This window comes from Oncorhynchus gorbuscha, linkage group LG25 (genome assembly GCF_021184085.1).
Source record: "Oncorhynchus gorbuscha isolate QuinsamMale2020 ecotype Even-year linkage group LG25, OgorEven_v1.0, whole genome shotgun sequence".
Classification (NCBI taxonomy): domain Eukaryota; kingdom Metazoa; phylum Chordata; class Actinopteri; order Salmoniformes; family Salmonidae; genus Oncorhynchus; species Oncorhynchus gorbuscha.
In genome coordinates, this window is record NC_060197.1 from 17,783,802 (window position 1) to 17,804,109 (window position 20,308).

The following is a 20,308-nucleotide window of genomic DNA, read 5'->3' on the forward strand; positions in this document are numbered from 1 at the left end:
TTTTACTGCTGACCTCGTTATGAGCGAACTTTGATAAGGACCTTCCCATGTTGGCCCTAATGTGTCTGTCACATATTTTTGTACCATCACACACTGTCCCGGCACAACGTCATGTCCCCCTCGGGGGTTATTCCCCATTAGAGAGTTGTATGCAATAGTTAAGCATCGTCTTGTTCAAGTAATGTGGTATCTGTAGGATACATCCGAGTAGCTGGATTACATGGTGTCTTTTCAACTATACCCATGTCCCATAGATCTTTTTACCCACTACTTTAGTAGCATCCATAGCTTCCATGCTAGTGGGATATTGTTTTGTGCAAGGTGGTGCAACACCTGACAAGCACACTGGTTCCATATCCAAAGTTCCACACTCAATGTTCTTCGTAGTCCAAATAGCATGATTCTGAACTATAGATTCCTGCATAATTCTTCATTGGACCAATAGAAATTGATAATGGTTTGGTCTGTTTCATATCTGTCTTCCTCTTCCCCCTACTCCCGTTGCTCTCATCTTCTTGCCCGTGTGCTGAGGACATATGTGTTTTGCTTAAGATAAGGGAAATACAGTGACTTCAGCACCCGTATCTACGAAAACAAATCTAATGCAAAGTTAACCATCATGTTCACGTTTATTCCATCCGATTTCATATATACACCAGCTGAGATGGGATGTAAGAGGGAGTTTATTAGTTTACCTCCATAGCATCTCTGCTGCTGAGCCGGAGAGAGCTTCTTAAATGTCTCCATAAGTGTCATTGGGGCTTTTGTCCTGTTTCCATTTTCCCTTAAACGGACTCTTCTTCTCCTGGCCACTTCTCATAAAATCCCGTTTTCTTTTCCAAGATTCTCGTTGCCAGTGACCAGAAATCCCGCAATAAGGACATACTCCAGGTTTCTCTTTTGCTGAACAAATAATGTTGTTGGTTTCACTCGGAACCTGCACAACTCTGATAACCACGTCTCGTGAATACTTAAAAGTTTTTGACCATTCATCCAACTGTTTTGGAGATGCTGATTTGTGTGTGATCACCGTCTCTAGAGGTTTGTCTTTACTCCCTTTTACAGCCTGTGTTCTGGTTGGCCTAAGACATCGTTCGTCACTGCTGTCAGAATCTGTTGACTCAAGGACAGGCAGTCCTGACCAGTTGCTTGAAACCTGATCTGCCATGCCCAATTCAGTGTGAGAATAGATGGAGGGGACAGAGAGCACACAGGTGGGGTTCACGTCGGACTTTTTCACCCGTGTCTCCTGCTCTACTTTGAAATGGCTTTTTATATCACGAGACAGTCAATTTTATAATCTCTTTCATGCTCACATCCGAAAGAGCTGTTCCACCCTTTCCCAGAGTGGTTTTCTCACTTAACAATAACATTACATTAACGTCAAAAGTTGTATTATGTATATATATCTCTATGTTTATATATACAGTTGAAGTTTGAAGTTTACCTACACACTTAGGTTGGAATCATTAACTTGTTTTCTACTTTGTGCATGACACAAGTCATTTTTCTAACAATTGTTTCCAGACTGATTATTTCACTTATAATTCACAGTATCACAATTCCAGTGGGTCAGACGTTTACATACATTGAGTTGACTGTGCCTTTAAACAGCTTGGGAAATTCAAGAAAATGATGACATGGCTTTAGAAGCTTCTGATAGGCTAATTGACATCATTTGTGTCAATTGGAGGTGTACCTATGGACGTATTTCAAGGCCTACCTTCAAACTCCGTAGCTCTTTGCTTGACATCATGGGAAAATGAAAACAAATCAGCAAAGACCTCAGAAAAAAAATTGTAGACCTCCACAAGTCTGGTTCATCCTTGGGAGCAATTTCCAAATGCCTGAAGGTACCACGTACATCTGTACAAACAATAGTACACAAGTATAAACACCATGGGACCACGCAGCTGTCATACCACTCAGGAAGGAGACGCATTCTGGGTCCTAGAGATTAATGTACTTTGGTGTGAAAAGTAAAAATCAATCCCAGAACAACAGCAAAGGACCTTGTGAAGATGCTGGAGGAACCGGGTACAAAAGTAGCGGTTTGCAGACTACGGTTTGCAACTGCATGTGGGGACAAAGATCATACTTTTTGGAGAAATGTCCTTTGCTCTGATGAAACAAAAATGGAACTGTTTGGCCATAATGACCATTGTTATGTTTGGAGGAAAAAGGGGGATGCTTGCAAGCTGAAAAACATCATCCCAACCACGAAGCATGGGGGTGACAGAATCATGTTGTGGGGGTGCTTTGCTGCAGGAGGGACTGGTGCCCTTCACAAATTAGATGGCATCTTGAGGATGTAAAATTATGTGGATACATTGAAGCAACATCTCAATACATCAGTCAGGAAGCTAAAGCTTGGTCGCAACTCGGTCTTCCAAATGGACAATGACCCCAAGCATACTTCCAAAGTTGTGGCAAAATGGCTTAAGGACAACAAAGTCAAGGTATTGGAGTGGTCATCACAAAGCCCTGACCTGTCGGCAAGAAGTGTTAGCAATTTATGTTATTCTTCAGTAACACAAACTTCAAAGCAAATCAGGGGGAGAAAAATAGGTTTATTTGAAAAGGACAAGTCAAGATGTTCTGCTGGGAGGTAGCTGTTCAGTCTCCCCTCTCCTCAGCTTTTCTCCACTGAACAAAGGAACAGAATGCCATTTATAGCCCCCCAGCCTAGCCTGGGGTTGACCAATCAGAAGTCCTTGCAGTACCACTGGGCCAATGGCCAGATAACCAGTATTCTGCTCCAGACTCAATGTACAGAACGTAGCTCTGAGTTCAGGAGTGACATTTCACAGATTCTAAACGGCTGTTTAGAACTGAAAACCAACTCCTATTTACATTGACAATTCCCTATTGACCATTAGTGTTATTTAGTTTATAGTACTCTCATCCTCTCATTCTCTGCATTGTGTATTTATCTTCAAAATAGTCTTATACTAGCCAGACACATGGTGCCAGCGATGAATTTAATTCAGAGGCCATAATTAAGAGACAGAGAGAGAGGGAGATGGATTGATTGACGGAGAGAAAGAGAGCCTATAGGGAGCGAGTGAACAGACAGTGTGAGACGTGTTGACAGAGACAGATGGTTGTGTTGTCCAGTGGTTGAGGTGGCCGACCTGGTTTTTGTCCTGGTCTCCCCTCTGACATCACAGCATCTGTAGCACTACATAGCCATTGATCAGTCCTTTCACTACCAACGGAGCTCGCTTAAACCTTCATCTCTCACACACTGTCGCTCTTTCTCGCTCAAACCTCATCTCCTCATCCCTTTCTCAATCTCACAGCTATCTATCGGGGGAGACTCTGCCCTCTAGTGTAGAATGACTGCTATGACTCTTGTCCTTGATGTTGGGGGAAGTGTGTGTGTGTGTCAGGTAAGGTGTGTGCATGCGCTTCTTTCTTCAGCCTGATGGATTACAGCCTCGTTTGTGGGTCTAGCCCTCCATCATGTTGTGATTTGTCTCCAGAGTTGTGTGTGAACAACTGACTGACTGCTCCACTCTCACCTGTTTAATGATTAGATGAGTCATGGGAGAGAACAGGGCTGAAACCCTTAGGCCTAAAAGGGAATCATTATTTTTCTTGTCATTCCCAGTTCCCATGCTCCTAATTTTCTTTTCAAAATCTTTGTGATAATCAGGTACTTTAGTTTTTCCAGATGTAATATTTAGTTTTTGTATCTAATTCAAGAAATCATCAGCCATCTGTGTTTGTGGGTGGGTGTGTTTTCATGTTTAGCACTAGTGCAGTCTGTCTATGTCAGGATTTCTGGGTTTCTCCAGACAGAGCAGTGAACCTTGCAGAGGTAGGCAGGCTGACAGCGGAACAGAGCAGGCTTTACAGCACTAAGGCCAGATAGACCATGGCAAGAGCAGGCAAAACCCATTTATCATCACTGAGAACGAGAATATGAATGGATCTCATTCACAGCCTCTCATCTCTTTCATTTGAACTCTGTCTCCCCTTCTCTCTCCCTTTTGCTGTCACTTTCTCTCTCATTCTCGCTATGTCACCTGTTTCTGTCTCCCTCTTTCTAAAGAGATTCGATGTGACATTTTTTTGGGATTATGTGGCTGCAATACTTCCAGTTGATTTGGGCATCCAATGTATGGGACATTGCAACTTAATATTTGCTAGTCAGCCTGCAAAATAAACACTTCTACGATAAATATGACTAATCTAGAAAATACAGTATATATTTCCTGAAAAACGGTGGACATAATTCAGCTCTATAAAAAGATTTGTAGCCTAACATAGTTGTTTGATTTTTGATATATACTGAACAAAAATATAAACAACAATTTCAAAGATTTTACTTTTACTGTTCATATAAGGAAGTCAGTCAATTGAAATAAATAAATGTGGCCCTAATCTATGGATTTCACATGACTAGGCAGGGGCACAGTCATGGGTGGGCCTGGGAGTGCATAGGCCCACCTGGTCGGGAGCCAGGCCCAGCCAATCAGAATGAGTTTTTCGCCACAAAAGGGCAACAAAAAGGACTGAAATACTCCTCAGTTTCATCAGCTGTCCGGGAGGCTGGTCTCAGACGATCCCGCAGGTGGAGAAGCCGGATGTGGAGCTCCTGGGCTGGCGTGGTTACACGTGGTCTGTGAGGCTGGACTTACTGTCAAATTCTTTGTGTTGTGACAAAACTGGACATTTTAGAGTAGCCTTTTATTGTCCCTTTTATTCATAACTACATTGTTGAATGTAAGTGACAACCTTATACTACTACATTACTAACTAGCCAGCTAATTATTCTGTGTCTTAACCAGTCTGATTTCATTGATCTGTTGCACGTTATCTTGAATGGGACAAGTCAGCTGCAACACTTTTCAGGTTAGGAAAGTTGGAGCTAGCGTTTTCAAATTGGGCATGCTGGCTAATATAGAAAAACCTTCAAAATCTACTATTTTCCTTAAGTTATCAAACAACATTTTTACATTGCAATAAAGTAAATGGTTTAAAGTGTCAAAAACAATCAATCAGATTATTTTTTATTTTTTCCCCCAACAGAATTGGTGCGACATCTGAAGGCTTCTCGTTGGCCGCCTCACATATTGAATTCTTTTATAAAATGTTACAATGTTTTACATCAAGGGTGGTCAACCATTTTAGAAAGCAGTTGCTCAACCTGACCTTGATAAACTGACTTTGACGTTTGAGCAGGGCTGGATCAAAAGCCTGAACACCCAGTAGATTTCCAGACCGAGGGTTGAACACGTGTTTTATACAGTTGCCTAACATGTATTTTACTGTGTGTGTGGGGGGGGGGGTTGTTAAGTGCCTTGCAGAACGACAGTAGGCTACATGTGATTAGAGATTAGCCTCCCAGTGTCGATACCCCAGGGTTGTGTGAACGGAAAAAAGTATGAGCATGTATGCACTCACTACTGTAATTTACTCTGGATAAGAGCGTCTGCTAAAAAAAGACAAAAAAAAAAGAAATGTATACTTTCGTAGAGACGCCTCCAATTGTTGGTCTTGGAAATTTGGTTAAAAATATGGAGAAGTCATGAAATTCCATCTGTCAAAATGTTTATGTACCCGGTGCTTTACGTAATAGGTTGTATACAAAGTTAGCATTGAAAATAGCCTAATTTTGGGACCCAATGAGGTCACAGAAGTCACCAGGCTAGGTTTCTTCTGAACCAGAGGGGTATACTACAAAGCAAAGTCCATGGGGTTAGCAAGCTACCTAAATATTTACATTTTTTTGGGGAAATATAAGATTGAAATGGGTGGGCACGTTCTAATTCAGGGGTTCCCAACCTAGGGGGCACCAACGTGGGTAGGTGCGGAGCCTTCCTTGATTTGCCCGAGGAAAATGCGACTCTGCACATGGGGATATCTTTTTGATTTGTCTCTGACATTCAGAATCGGAGATACGACTCTATAAAGTGGAGGAGTAAAAACAAATTAACTTTGCATGGGAAGTATTGTTATACAATGTGTGACTCTGTCGCTATCAATTCATCTAGTCAATTTCTGTTAAACATCATGTATAATTAAATTGAGGGTTAATATAAATGATCATAAAACACATTTGGTAGCGGAATACAATTTGGTTAAATCTGGTCTGCACTTTATTTTTCTTATCCATTTATAATTGTAATGTATTATGATAGCCTACCTAAAATAAATCATGAGTCTGTTTAGACTATGTAGAATTGCATTAAATTAGCTTCAAAACAAAAGTTTCCTACGTCCCTCAAATTAAACAATCAAGCTGAAAGTATTTTTAATAAAGGCTATCTCAATAAACAATAATAATAAGAACGCTGGGAGGGTGTGACATTTTTCAAAGGTGAAAAAGGGGCCCTGGGGGAAAAAAGGTTGGGAACCCCTGGATTGATTGATTCAACAACTTAAAACGCATATATAAGTTGAGCTTTCTTATCAAAGATAGCTGGCTAACTCATTGATCCTGCTTTGGAGTTTACCCAACTGAACCTCCCTGGCCTCAGGCAGGGGTCTAGCTAAGCACTGATTGATAACTGATAAAAATACTGTGCATGGGATGTCTGAAATGGCACCTGGTCAAAAGTTGTGCAATATAGGCCTATGACAAATAGGCTGCCGTTCCAGACACAGACATGAATCATTATCTTAATCTAACCTCCTTTTTTGGGGATAAAATATATCCTCTTTGAAAGAGGAAAGTTAGGCTAGTTCTGCCCCTCCCTGCCTTCTGACTGAAACATTTCTATTTATTATGGATCCCCATTAGCTGCTGTCAAGGCAGCAGCTACTCTTCCTGGGTTCCAGCTAAATTAAGGCGGTTTATACAATTTTTAAAACATTACAATACATTGACTGTGTGCCCTCAGTTGACATCAGAACTCAAAGTGGCATCTAATTCAACTCAATTCTGACATTTTGTTGAAAATGATGTATTGATGTATTTCTCCAGTGTGTATGAAAATTAGATGAAAGTATGATCCTCCAAAATATGGTTTTCTATGAAAAAGTCTTAGAGTTTAGGTAAGTTGTCTATTAAGACGATCATACAATGATGAATACCCTGGAGAGTGGACCGTAGAGTAGGAGCGCAAGACACTCATCCCGCAAAAACATTAACAGCATCTCAATTTTGCAAAGTTGAACCACTATAGTAGCTCAAGTTTCTGTCTGGTGTGGTACAGCATTTCACACACCTCAGTGTTCATTTAAGACCAGAGGCTAAATGACAAGTACTGTGATGATTATGTCTCTCATGGCGATGCCCTAGGCCGAAAGCTGCTCAACTGTAGCTGGTCTCACCAGGCAGGCCCTCAAGTGCCAGTTGTCTCCCTCTTCTGATTGCTAATTCCTTTGTGTGTTATTACTTAGCACACAAAGTCAGGTGTATGGTAACCAATACAAGTTGTTTTTGTTAAGGCTACTCTGAAGTAGGCCTAAGTTCCTAACTGCTGTAGAGCACCAACTTGAGTTGCTTTTAGTGTGTTTGTGTCCTTTCGACTTTATCAACAGCTTTTCATCCCCATTGGAGGAATCCAGACTTGAAAGGCCTCTGGCCACCAACGATGGAATTTTTCCCCAGTTGAACTTATGCAGTACTCAGTGGCTGACGAGCTTCTTAGGAAAGTGTGTCTAAAAGCTGCTGCCTATTGGCGAATGGAACGGGTGTGCTCACATATTACCTTAAAAGACCTTCGCTTGAGAAACGAGAAAAAAACGGCAATAGTACTGTTTGTCCATTTTGAGACGCTGTATACATACACTTCCTCAAAATAGTCTGAATTCATCTAAGATTACTCTTTTTACATTTTAGCCGAGCAGATAATAGTCGCACAATTTTACATCTAACTGGGATGTTTGTTGCAGTACCTCTCAATGAAAAAGTTTGCATGAAAACCAGTCGTCATAATATTCAGTGCATTCGGAAAGTATTCAGACCACTTGACTTTTCGCACATTTTGTTACGTTACAGTCTTATTCTAAAATGTATTAAATACTTTCCCTCCCTCATCATTCTACACACAATACCCCATAATGACAAAGGGTAAATAGGTTTTTAATAATGTTAAGAAATGTAATACAAATAAAAAACAAAAATACCTTATTTGCATAAATATTCAGACCCTCGGCAATGAGCCTTGAAATTGAGCTCCAGTTCATCCTGTTTCCATTGATCATCCTTGAGATGTTTCTAAAACTTGATTGGAGTCCACCAGTGGTAAATTCAATTAATTGGACATGATTTGGAAAGGCACACACCTGTCTATATAAGGTTCCAATGTTGACAGTGCATGTCAAAGCAAAAACCAAGCCATGAGGTCGAAGGAATTGTCCGTAGAGCTCCGAGACAGGGTTGTGTCTGCACAGATCTGGGTACCAAAACATTTCTGCAGCATTGAAGGTCCCCAAGAACACAGTGGCCTCCATCATTCTTAAATGGAATACATTTTTAACCATCAAGACTCTTCCTAGAGCTGGCCACCCGGCCAAACTGCAATCAGGGGAGAAGGCCGTTGGTCAGGGAGGTGACCAAGAACCCGATGTTCACTCTGACAGAGCTCCAGACTTTTGCTGTGGAGATGGGAGAAACTTCCAGAAGGACAACCATCTCTGCAGCACTCCACCAATCAGGACTTTATGGTAGAGTGGCCAGACGGAAGCCACTCCTTAGTAAAAAGCACATGACAGCCTGCTTGGAGTTTGCCAAAAGGAAGCTAAAGGACTCTCAGACCATGAGAAACAAAATTTCTCTAGTCTGATGAAACCAACATTGAACTCTTTGGCTTAAATGCCAAGCGTAAGTTCTAGGGGGAAACGTTGCACCATCCCTACGGTGAAGCATGGTGGTGGCAGCATCATGCTGTGGGGATGTTTTTCAGCTGCAGGGACTGGGAGTCTAGTCAGGTTAGAGGAAGAGATGAACAAAGAAAAGTACAGAGAGATCCTTGATGCAAACCTGCTCTAGAGCGCTCAGAACCTCAGATTGAGGAGAAGGTTCACCTTCCAACAAGACAACAACCCTAAGCACACAGACAAGACAACGCAGGAGTGGCTCTGGGACAAGTCTGTGTCCTTGAGTGGCCCAGCCAGAGCCCGGACTTGAACCCAATAGAATATCTCTGGAGATACCTGAAAATAACTGTTGTGCCAAGCTTGTAGCATCATACCTAAGAAGACTTGTGTGTAGATTGTGTGTAGATTGATGAGGGTAATTTAAAAAAAAAGATTTCTTTAGAATAAAGCCGTAACGTGACAAAATGTGGAAAACATGAAAATGTATGATTCACTAGATTACAGTGTGGTTCAATGGCAGCCATGCAGAACTTGGTCTTCCCATAGTAGAACAAAGACTGGCTGTGAACTCCCCATGAGCCAAATCACAACCAATATAGAGATCTGGTGGCCTGCCTCAAAACTGGCACTAAAACATTTTATTTTACTCAACCTCATTAAAAAGCTGGCATCACACACACTTTAGAGACGAGGGAGAAGTTCAAAAGTTTTTGAAAGTGTCATCTGAAATTAGAATATTGTACGTTGTTAACATCATGAGAAAAGTAGGATCGTTTATAAGAAGTAGGGGAATTTATAATGCAATCAGTTTAAGAAGCCAACCACCTCTCTCTGCAGTGACTTTGAGAGGCCGGGCTAGGGGGGAGTTGACAGGGTCCTTACTGTACCATTCACTCCCCAGTCATCTGCACTATATCTCACCATGGATTCGTCCCAAATGGAACCCTATACCCTATATATGCCTAGTGTGCTATATATGCTTGGGTCAAAAGTAGTGCACTTTATAGAGCGTAGGGTACCATTTGGGATGTAGAGTACATTCCATCGTCCAGAATCCAGGTGGTAATACGGAGGAGTATCTTTTTACAAGACTCCTATTAGTTCACGAGCCTGTCGTCACCAGCTGCTTGTCTCTTCGTCCTTTACCTGAGTTAACAGCACTGTACTCTGCCTCTCACACAGACAGACATAGTGCTTAAGGTTTAGAGCATCAGCTAAAACTTTTACAGCGCCGCATAAATGCGTCAGGCCGGATGACATCCCTGTTAGCCATGATAGTGATGATGTGGAGATAGGCCCTAGTTTATCTGCTGGGGATGTTGTCTTGGGCCCCTGCGTTTGAAGAAAAGGGGATCTGCCTGCCACTGAGATTGTAGCCTCTCCGCCTTTAGTTTTACAGGCCTACACAGGCCTACATCAGAGTGTATCGGGATGTTGCTGGGGATTTTTCTTAATTGGGTTGTTGTCGGCCGTGATAGAAATAGGCCTACGGGATCTGCGGTCACTGTCTGATATTATAGCGTATCACTTTATTAAGTAAGTGTTTGTTTTGTGTTGTTGACATGCTTTTATTCAAGAGAGGGCTATGTTTTGGTGTTTGTTGAAAATAGGGGGCTGTAGTTGATTTGTGGCAACAGGGGAGTCAGTCAGAAGAAGTTGAGTGAGGTGTTTGCTTATTGATGGGTGTTTTTCTACGCTTTTTGGTTGTGTGTGAGTCTGTGAATGTGAGCTGTGTGTGAGGACCTCTTGGCTGTCTGTCCGCCCCATTGCCCCCTCTCCGTCTGAGTAGTGTTTGAATCGACCATGGCTCCGGCTTCCCAACTGACTACCTCACTCAGTCAGCACACAGACTGACAGCTCTCATCTTTCCTGATAAATGGCCTGTCTTGCCTTTTCAATATATTTTATTATATTCCTCTTTTTCACACACACACACACACACACACACACACACACACACACACACACACACACACACACACACACACACACACACACACACACACACACACACACACACACACACACACACACACACACACACACACACACACACACACACACACACACACACACACACACACACACACACACACACACACACACACACATGATTTGGACCCAAATCCAAGCACTTGACTCTCCAGCTGGAGAATGAAACGACACAATCTGTGTTGGGATTGTACAGTACATTATAAACATGGCCATATTTTTAAGGTATTTAGCATCCATTAATTCAACTTCACCCATAGGGATACAGTTGTTACAATGCTTAAACGGGGGGTACATGATGTTACAAAGTACCGGCATGGCCACAAGTGAAACTGTACTGTAGCCAAGACCTGTCCGGTGTGACCTCATGAATAAACCATTAACTCTAGTCTCAGGACTGGGATAGGATAGGAAGTGGTCTCGGGGAGAGAGAGAGTCTATGACATAACATAGTGTTTCCCCTGGGATTTTTCAGCAGCGGTGGGGGGCCGGGGGGGCATGGCCAGTGGTGGTTGTTTTTAACTCATTTTATTCTGCAATTCTACACCCCCCCTTTTTCCCTTTTTTTTGTTGTTGTGTTTTGCAGTTTTAAAGCTAATTTCCAACCAATTTTACACATTTTGCATGGGGCAGAGTATTGCTGTTTTTAAAGGTTATTTCCTGCAAATCTACACATTTTCCATGTCTTAACTATCTGTGTTTGTGATTCCAGGGTTCGAAGCCTGACTGAGTAACCCCCCCCCTTAGAAGAAATAGGCCTACAGTATATTCTATTTGTCATTCGTAGTCTGCGCTGGCATTATCATTTGACTTGGCCTCTATTACCCTGTCCAGGATACGCCTTTCCTCTGTTTCTCTTAGATTAGCCTCATAGCTCAGACACAATCACAATGCTGACTGGCGTGCTTCACACTGTGCTTTCCCCTCATAATTTCACACAGGGCTCTGAGACTTCTGATTTGATTTAGCTCTGGGTTCACGTCTCCAGGGACCTTGTTCCACGTCCCCAGGGACCTTGTTCCACGTCCCCAGGGGACTTGTTCCACGTCCCCAGGGGACTTGTTCCACGTCCCCAGGGGACTTGTTCCACGTCCCCAGGGACCTTGTTCCACGTCCCCAGGGACCTTGTTCCACGTCCCCAGGGACCTTGTTCATCTAGTGCTTCAGGCTTTGCTATTTTATTCTAATGAACATGTGATACATTCTTGAAAAAGCCATGTTTTCTGAGAAACAAGAGATCTCCGGCTCGTAATGAAACAGCATTTGCAATTTTAAGACATGGCTCTAGGAAACTCAGCACGGTTGTTGTTTCCTTCCCCATGTAGCAGGAGCTCCGGATGGAATTTCCTCATCAGTTATCTGACTGAGTCAGCTAGGGAGAGGATGTTAAAGGGACATGCAGACCGCATCTTAAATTACATTCTATAACCTTTTATAGTGCACTCATTTTCAACTGTTAGTGTACTTTTTTCAATCAGAGGGGACCCATGTAGTGCAGTACTTTTGACCTAATCCCTATGCGTGAACAGAATGTAATTTGAGATTTTCCCAGTTTGGATTTTTCCAGCTGCGGCCACCTTTGTCAGTTTCGAGTAGCGTTTCAAAGTGCAGCGAGCACAGAGGGTGTGTTCCGTCATGTTCGGTGATATTCCTCCTGTGATGTATGGCTGCAGCAGGCAGATGCTCTCACACTGCTGGCCAGCTGGTGCCAGGTAAATGTCTGGCCTCCAGCCCTCCCAAACACTGAAGCCTTGCACGTAAGGCCATGAGAACGGTTGTCTTTGGAGATCATTGATGCCGAGGAGAGAAAGTGTATAAGGCTGTGTACGACTCTCTCTCCCCACCGTGAGGTTAATGTCAGTTACGATTGCACACTTCAGGAGGAAGGCGAGATCATTGGGACGCGACCATAGTGTTCTGTGGGCTGTGATTCACTATAGAATCTATGTATGTCAGTCGAGACCCTGGAGATACAGAGAGGAAATATGGATCAATAGCTATGTCCTATAGGCAAGCCTTTATCCTATGCCTACCGTCACTGTGTTGTTGATTTTATATGGTGTATATCTAATAAATGCTTGATTTCTTGCTCCCTTCTGAAAAATGTTATCTTTTAATTTAGTATTTTTTTAACCCAGTTTCCTCTCCAATTTAGTGGTATCCAGTTGGTAGTTATAGTCTTGTCTCATCGCTGCAACTCCTTTATGGACTCGGGAGAGACGAAGATCGAGAGCTGTGCGTCTTCTGAAACACAACCCAACCAAGCTGCACTGCTCCTTGACACAATGCCCACTTAACCCGGAAGCCAGCCACACCAATGTGTCGGAGGAAAAACCGTACGCCTGGTGTGTCAGCATACACTGCACAATGCCCACCACAGGAGTCGCTAGTGCGCGATGGTACAAGGACATCCCTGCCGGCCAAACCCTCCCCTTACCTAGACGGCGCTGGGCCAATTGTGCACCGTCTCATGGGTCTCCCGGTCAGCTGCGACAGAGCCTGGACTCGAACCCAGAATCTCTCTCTTAGATCTCTGTGCCACTCAGGAGGCCCTGAAAATGGTTTTGAATCTCAATGGAAATTAAAATAATTTAAAAAAGGATAAATAAATGAAAAACGAACATGCTTAAGTGGCGATGGTATACAAAGCATTAGTGATAGGCTATACAACGTATTAGTAATTGTATAAGTGGATGCTTGATTTAGCCAATGGACTAATCAAGGCCTTTCCTGTTTAGAACATGCCAACATTTCCCATTGCAATATCTGTCAGTAACACAATACTCTATTGCGTTTGTTTTAGAACTGCCGGGCAAAGTAATTTGGAACTAATCAATATGTCTGCTGTGTTGTACCAATTTCATGCCAGCGTTCTGAACAAGAGTCGAGGTTAGGCCTAAGTCGGAGATGCTTCTGTTTTTACATGGAGGGAGGTAGAGTGGGAGGGATGGATGGGGAGGTGGTGTGGGGGAGGGGAAGAGGAAGCGATGTTTTGCCTGCCGGTGTCATCTCATTTACACTCAAATCAGTTTCCCCCGCTCTCCTAACACGAGTGAAACAATGCACAATATGCAATTACACTGAAGAGATTCTTGTTGAATTTGGATTGGAATAGGCAAGCGGAATGTTAATGATACATTCCTAAACTTTAGTTCGGCTGAAGCGAGGCTCGATGCATGGCCATTTGTGAATTATGGCTGAATGACACCGGTGAAGGTCTTCTGTGCGTCCCAAATAGCATCCTAGTATTCCATTTTATAGTGCAATATTTTTTTACCATGGCCAATAGGGCTCTGGCTAAAAGTAGGGTACTGTATAGGGCAGGGGTCGGCAACAGTTGGCCCGCGAGCAACCGTATTTACATTTTATTTAGCTTTACTGTCCCGCCAGTAATTCAGCCCGAAATTAGTTTAGTTTAGGAAATCAAGTATTCTCAAGTATTTCCACGAATACAAAAAGAGTTATCGTGTGTCAATATAAGCAAGCTATGAAATGATTATTTTAAAATAAAATCTATTTTTAGGTTGAGTTGTGTTCAATTTGCAGAGCGTAAATTATTTTAATTATGTTCCATCCACTCCAACAAAAATCTTCTCACAGCTGAATCTAGTTGCAAACTATAGCAATACTGAGAATTCCCTGCAATTCAATAGGATCTCCATATCTCTCTCTCTCTATATATATATAGGACAGCGGAGTCAATCACCACCTTCCGGAGACACTTGAAACCCCACCTCTTTAAGGAATACCTAGGATAGGATAAGTATTCCCTCTCCCCCCCCTTTAAGATTTAGATGCACTATTGTAAAGTGACTGTTCCACTGGATGTCATAAGGTGAATGCACCAATTTGTAAGTCGCTCTGGATAAGAGCGTCTGCTAAATGACTTAAATGTAAATGTATATACAAGGGCTCTCTGAGTTGAGAGAAGGTTCAATGTCATATCTCTATCTAAAGGTTCCTATAGTTTAGTGCACAGACTAATGCAAATAATTGTAATTCTGTACCTCATGTGCATTCACTGCTATATGCATGTATGTTCAAGGACTCTCATCAAGTGAAGAGAAGTTGTTCATGGTCATATTTCTTTAGGTTTCTGTAGAGTAGTGCACAAACCATAGAACTATAAAGTTATGTACAAAGCAAAACTATTCAGCTAGCAAGTCCCTAATCAATGTCATACTTTTATTTTGTGATAGGAACGCTATCTAGCTCATTTCTGATTGTCCTGTACTGAATATGTAAATGTTCCTCCTATGTACTCAGCAAGTTTCCTCTCAGTCTTTTTGTTATGATAATACTCATCATATCTACAGTAGTCAATGGGTAGAGTAGCCAGCAAAGGGGTCCATGTTGTCAACAGGAAATGGAAATAAAGACCTTTCCTCTTCAAATAGGGGTGTTTTTATGCCCGATTTAGCACCGTCCACTCTCTGAGTTTGAAGTATGCAGTGGACATATTGTGAAAGTATCCAGCGTTAAACCATGGCTGCATCCATCCCAAATGACACCCCATTTCCTATATACAGTAGTACACTGCTTTAGACCAGTGCACTAATGGGCCCTGGTCAAAAGTGCACTACATTGGCTGTGTCCCAATTTGCAACCTATGTGAAGAATCCAGCATAAACAATTTTCTTTGTGGTTTTATAGACCCAGGGGGAGCTCATCTTTCCCAATTTAAAAGTCCAATTTGCACCTCTCTGTGAGATGTATTCACATTAACGCTCGTGGGCCCCAGACCCCGGCCTCCTGACAATGTGGTGGGAAACCTCTTTAAACCCATCAAATTCTAATGTTATGGAAGTCAGAGACAGTGAGGAGAAGCTTTGGGTTTGGAATTTATTTCCTGGCACCCCGATGCCTGTATGTGTTGGATATCAGGGAATGTGGGAAAATATACAGCAATTCAGAAATCTGCATGCTGTTGTCTTTCAAGGAAATATGTTTTCATCTAGATCGACCATATGTTTTGGGTTCATTTTCTGGCATCATGATCTCTGTAGGTGTTGGGAATTCTGAATATTTGGGGGAAATAGGCTGTACAGTAAATATGCATGTCGCTGTCTTTCCAGGAAATATGTTTCCCCCCTGAAGCAAATGCTTTAGGCTGATGCTGTAGGCTTAGTAGTGGAATATGGAATTGTTGACATTTGTGTTTATTTAATTATTCTCTTTTCTTTTGCTTTCTTCAGTCAAAGAATATCAGTGGTCTGTCTTGTATATTCTTTGAAAGTGTCATAATGTAATTCTCTGTCTGTTCCCCTTTCAGAGGAATTACGAAAGTTGAGCTGGTCTGGAATTCCTCGCCAGGTTCGTCCAATCACATGGAAGCTCCTATCGGTAAGTAAGGGTGTTTTCACACACAGTCCTCTTTTAAAAGAATGTTCTCAGTCGTCTTTAAGTGTGTTTTCACCCTTGATCCCTTTCAGACAATTTTTGTGAACTCTGTCAATTTTCTGTGTGTAGTTTGAACACTCATAAAGAACTCAGACCCCTCAAAAGAGAAGAGCCCCCGATGCGAACCGAACTGAGACCATCTCGAGGGGGGGGGGCTTAGCCTACCTAGGGTGTCTAATCAAATGTACATGTTAATAGTATCTTCTGATTACAATTATTATGTCCCATATTTTAACTAAACGCAATCTATTAGCTTCCAAAATGTAAGTAGGTATATCTAGCTGCCGATAGCACATTCTGATTAAATGGCTTGTTCAGCACTTTGTAAAAACCCAGAGTGCATTGAGTGAATGTTGGAAAATGATCTTGGTTCTTTAACATAACAATGTGAATCCAAAGAGGACTCGGTCCACAAAATAGGTGAAGTGAACTGGCAAAAGAGTTGTCCTCATTCAAAGTTTTTACCCCAGAGTTCACATTAAAGAGGACTATATGTGACCCCCCCCGCCCCCGAAAAAAAGAAACCATCTCAGTCCAATTTAATGATCTTTCCCTTGTGGCTATGACCACATCACAGCCATGATACTATTGTCATAACACATGGCGTCTCATGTATTATTGCTTAGTTACTACAGATGGTTTGGAATTCCCATTGTTAGAGCCTATCCTGCCCATGATATACAAGGCAACATGCACATGGCCACATTCATAGAAAGTGCCATTGTTTACATGGTTACCTAGCAACGCACTACTAATTTTACAGATCCACTTTCTCATCTGCCTAGCCGTGCAACTTATAAACTTTATCTCCACTGTAAAAAGCATCTAGACATTTGCAACATTGAAATTCGATCTTCACTGTGCTATAATAATGAACCTGTTGGGAGTCTGGACGAGACAGACAGACACATTTTCTCAGCCAGTTGAAAATCATGGAATCTGCATAGTTTATATGGATATATACAAACAAATGTCAATAAAATAACTATTGAAATGAAATGCAGCTACTTTGCTATCTTTCCAGCTTCAGTCTAAAGTGATTGTGTTAGCTGTGTAGTTGGCCAGCTAGCGATGGGGGTGAGGAGCCTCCATATCAACCCTTTTTTTGCCATAGCAACCTGCAAAGTTCTGGAATGTTAACCAGCTCTCGGGTGACTTTGCTTTACATGGCAGTCAGTATGAATAGAGCTAATGACCAGAGAATGCTTAAAATTGCACTTGGACAACTAGCGTTAGTGACTATAGCATCACATTTTGTTGAACAATTTATTGTTTGGAAAATAATCTTGCTTTTTAATGCTAGTAACCTGTTGTATAAAAGCAATTCTACACCCGAGTCCATGTGTTATGACATTTTTACCATGGCTCTGGTGGCTGTTGTGGCCTCGTATTATTGCTCAATTACATAAATGCTGTAATTGAAAATGTAACACCCAATGTAGGCTACTGCCCCTTTAAGAGCCTGCATTGATTTTGTACCATATGTTGTGATTGTCACCAAATATGTTCTCTTCTCACACTATTCAAACCTCACAATCAAATAAACAGCTTATGAAGCTCTATAGATCACATATTGCAAAATAATTATCTGAACATTGTGTCAGTACAAAACTCCACACACATTTTGGAATTTCTGTGCATTCATGACAATCGCTAATCAATTTTAAAAAACGGCACACGTTTCTTCTGTGAACCTGTACATCATCGTCTCTCTTTTGTGGCACCAATGTGAGGGGTTATGGCAGGGGAAACGGTGTTGCAGTAGCCGAGTCGAGAATAATGACGAGAGAACGTGTGGAGCTTTGTGTTCACATTCAGAGGCTCTTTTGAGTTCCTTTGGAGTGTTCACAAATTGTCTGAAAGGGATCATTCATTTTGTTAACAAAAATTGTCTGAAAGGCACCATGTGTGAAAACACCCTAAAACCATCTTGTCAGTTTTCTCCCAGGCGCTCTCTCTGGCCCTCGCTCTCTCACTCTCTCTGGCCCTCGCTCTCTCTGGCCCTCGCTCTCTCGCTCTCTCTGGCCCTCGCTCTCTCGCTCTCTCTGGCCCTCGCTCTCTCTGGCCCTCGCTCTCTCTGGCCCTCGCTCTCTCTGGCCCTCGCTCTCTCTGGCCCTCGCTCTCTCTGGCCCTCGCTCTCTCGCTCTCTCTGGCCCTCGCTCTCTCGCTCTCTCTGGCCCTCGCTCTCTCGCTCTTTCTGGCCCTCGCTCTCTCGCTCTCTCTGGCCCTCGCTCTCTCGCTCTCTCTGGCCCTCGCTCTCTCGCTCTCTCTGGCCCTCGCTCTCTCGCTCTCTCTGGCCCTCGCTCTCTCGCTCTCTCTGGCCCTCGCTCTCTCTCTCTGGCCCTCTCTCTGCTCTCCTCGCTCTTTCGCTCTCTCGCTCTCTCTGGCCCTCTCGCTCTCTCTGGCGCTCGCTCTCTCGCTCTCTCGCTCTCTGGCGCTCGCTCTCTCGCTCTCTCGCTCTCTGGCGCTCGCTCTCTGGCGCTCGCTCTCTCGCTCTCTGGCGCTCGCTCTCTGGCGCTCGCTCTCTCGCTCTCTGGCGCTCGCTCTCGCTCTCTGGCGCTCGCTCTCGCTCTCTCTGGCGCTCGCTCTCGCTCTCTGGCGCTCGCTCTCGCTCTCTCTGGCGCTCGCTCTCGCTCTCTCTGGCGCTCGCTCTCGCTCACTGGCGCTCGCTCTCACTCTCTCTGGCGCTCGCTCTCACTCTCTCTGGCGCTCGCTCTCACTGGCGCTCGCTCTCACTCTCTCTGGCGCTCGCTCTCACTCTCTCTGGCGCTCGCTCTCACTCTCTCTGGCGCTCGCTCTCACTCTCTCTGGCGCTCGCTCTCACTCTCTCTGGCGCTCGCTCTCACCCTCTCTGGCGCTCGCTCTCACTCTCTCTGGCGCTCGCTCTCACTCTCTCTGGCGCTCGCTCTCACTCTCTCTGGCGCTCGCTCTCACTCTCTCTGGCGCTCGCTCTCACTCTCTCTGGCGCTCGCTCTCACTCTCTCTGGCGCTCTCTCTCACTCTCTCTGGCGCTCTCTCTCACTCTCTCTGGCGCTCTCTCTCACTCTCTCTGGCGCTCGCTCTCACTCTCTCTGGCGCTCGCTCTCACTCTCTCTGGCGCTCGCTCTCACTGGCGCTCGCTCTCACTGGCGCTCGCTCTCACTCTCTCTGGCGCTCGCTCTCACTCTCTCTGGCGCTCGCTCTCACTCTCTCTGGCGCTCGCTCTCTGTCTCGCTCAGTCTCACTGTCTCGCTCTGTCTTGCTCTCTCACGCGCTGTCTCCTCTCTCTTGCTCTCTCACGCGCTGTCTCGCTCTCTCTTTCTCTCTCACGCGCTCTCTTCTCTGTCTCTCTTCTGTCTCTCTCGCGTGCTCTCTCTTTGTCTGTCTCTCTTTCTCTCTCCCTGTGATTCATGGAGATTAATAACGCTCTTTACCTCCATTTAGAAATTAATTGCCAGGCACAAATAATGTATTCACGATACAGAATGTTTACTCGTTATGCTATTGTTGCAGTTTACAGTGACCCAACTATTGAGTGACTTCAGTCTGGTGATCACTTCAGTGTGTGGCGCATTACTTTGAGTGGTGTGACTTTCACATTAATTGCTGTGTGTAGTTAATGTCCCACAGACAATAGCTCATTAAATTGCCTAGGGGTACGGCAACAATTTTTGTTGTCAACACAAATTAGTGTCAGAGGTCCCCAGTTCGGTCTGAGTGGCTGAGATGCAGTGGTGTAAAAGTACTTTAGTAAAAATACTTTAAAAGTACTACATAAGTTGTTTTTTGGGGTGTCCGTACTTTACTATTTTTCACAATTTTTTATTTTACTTCAACACATTCTTACAGAAAATAATGTACTTTTTACTCCATACATTTTCCTTAATACCCAAAAGTACTCATTACATTTCGAATGCTTAGCAGGATAGGACATGGTGTGTATTGGAAACTTTAGGGATGTAATGGGTTACAGTACATTGCACTCTATCTGTGCTTTGCCTCTAAATGGAAGCACCTATTATTTTGCTGGTGATGGTGGCACATTGATACAATATGGCTATCAGATTCAGATTATTCATCAATAACCCAATCCAATATCAGGTTGTGCTGTTGGCTCTCAACGGCTTGGTTTTCTGGGATATTTGATAGGTTCCCTTAGACA

At 43.4% G+C, this 20,308-nt stretch overlaps 1 protein-coding gene across 2 annotated transcripts in view; it reads left to right on the forward strand.

Annotated features, from left to right (window-relative positions):
- LOC124013699 (TBC1 domain family member 22B-like) overlaps window positions 1–20,308 on the forward strand; it is a 183,674-nt gene that overhangs the window by 21,510 nt on the left and 141,856 nt on the right. For both annotated transcript variants that reach the window (XM_046328131.1, XM_046328130.1), the window contains exon 6: window positions 16,040–16,110. In XM_046328131.1, coding sequence (XP_046184087.1) covers window positions 16,040–16,110 — 71 coding nt within the window. The remainder of the gene's footprint in view (window positions 1–16,039; window positions 16,111–20,308) is intronic.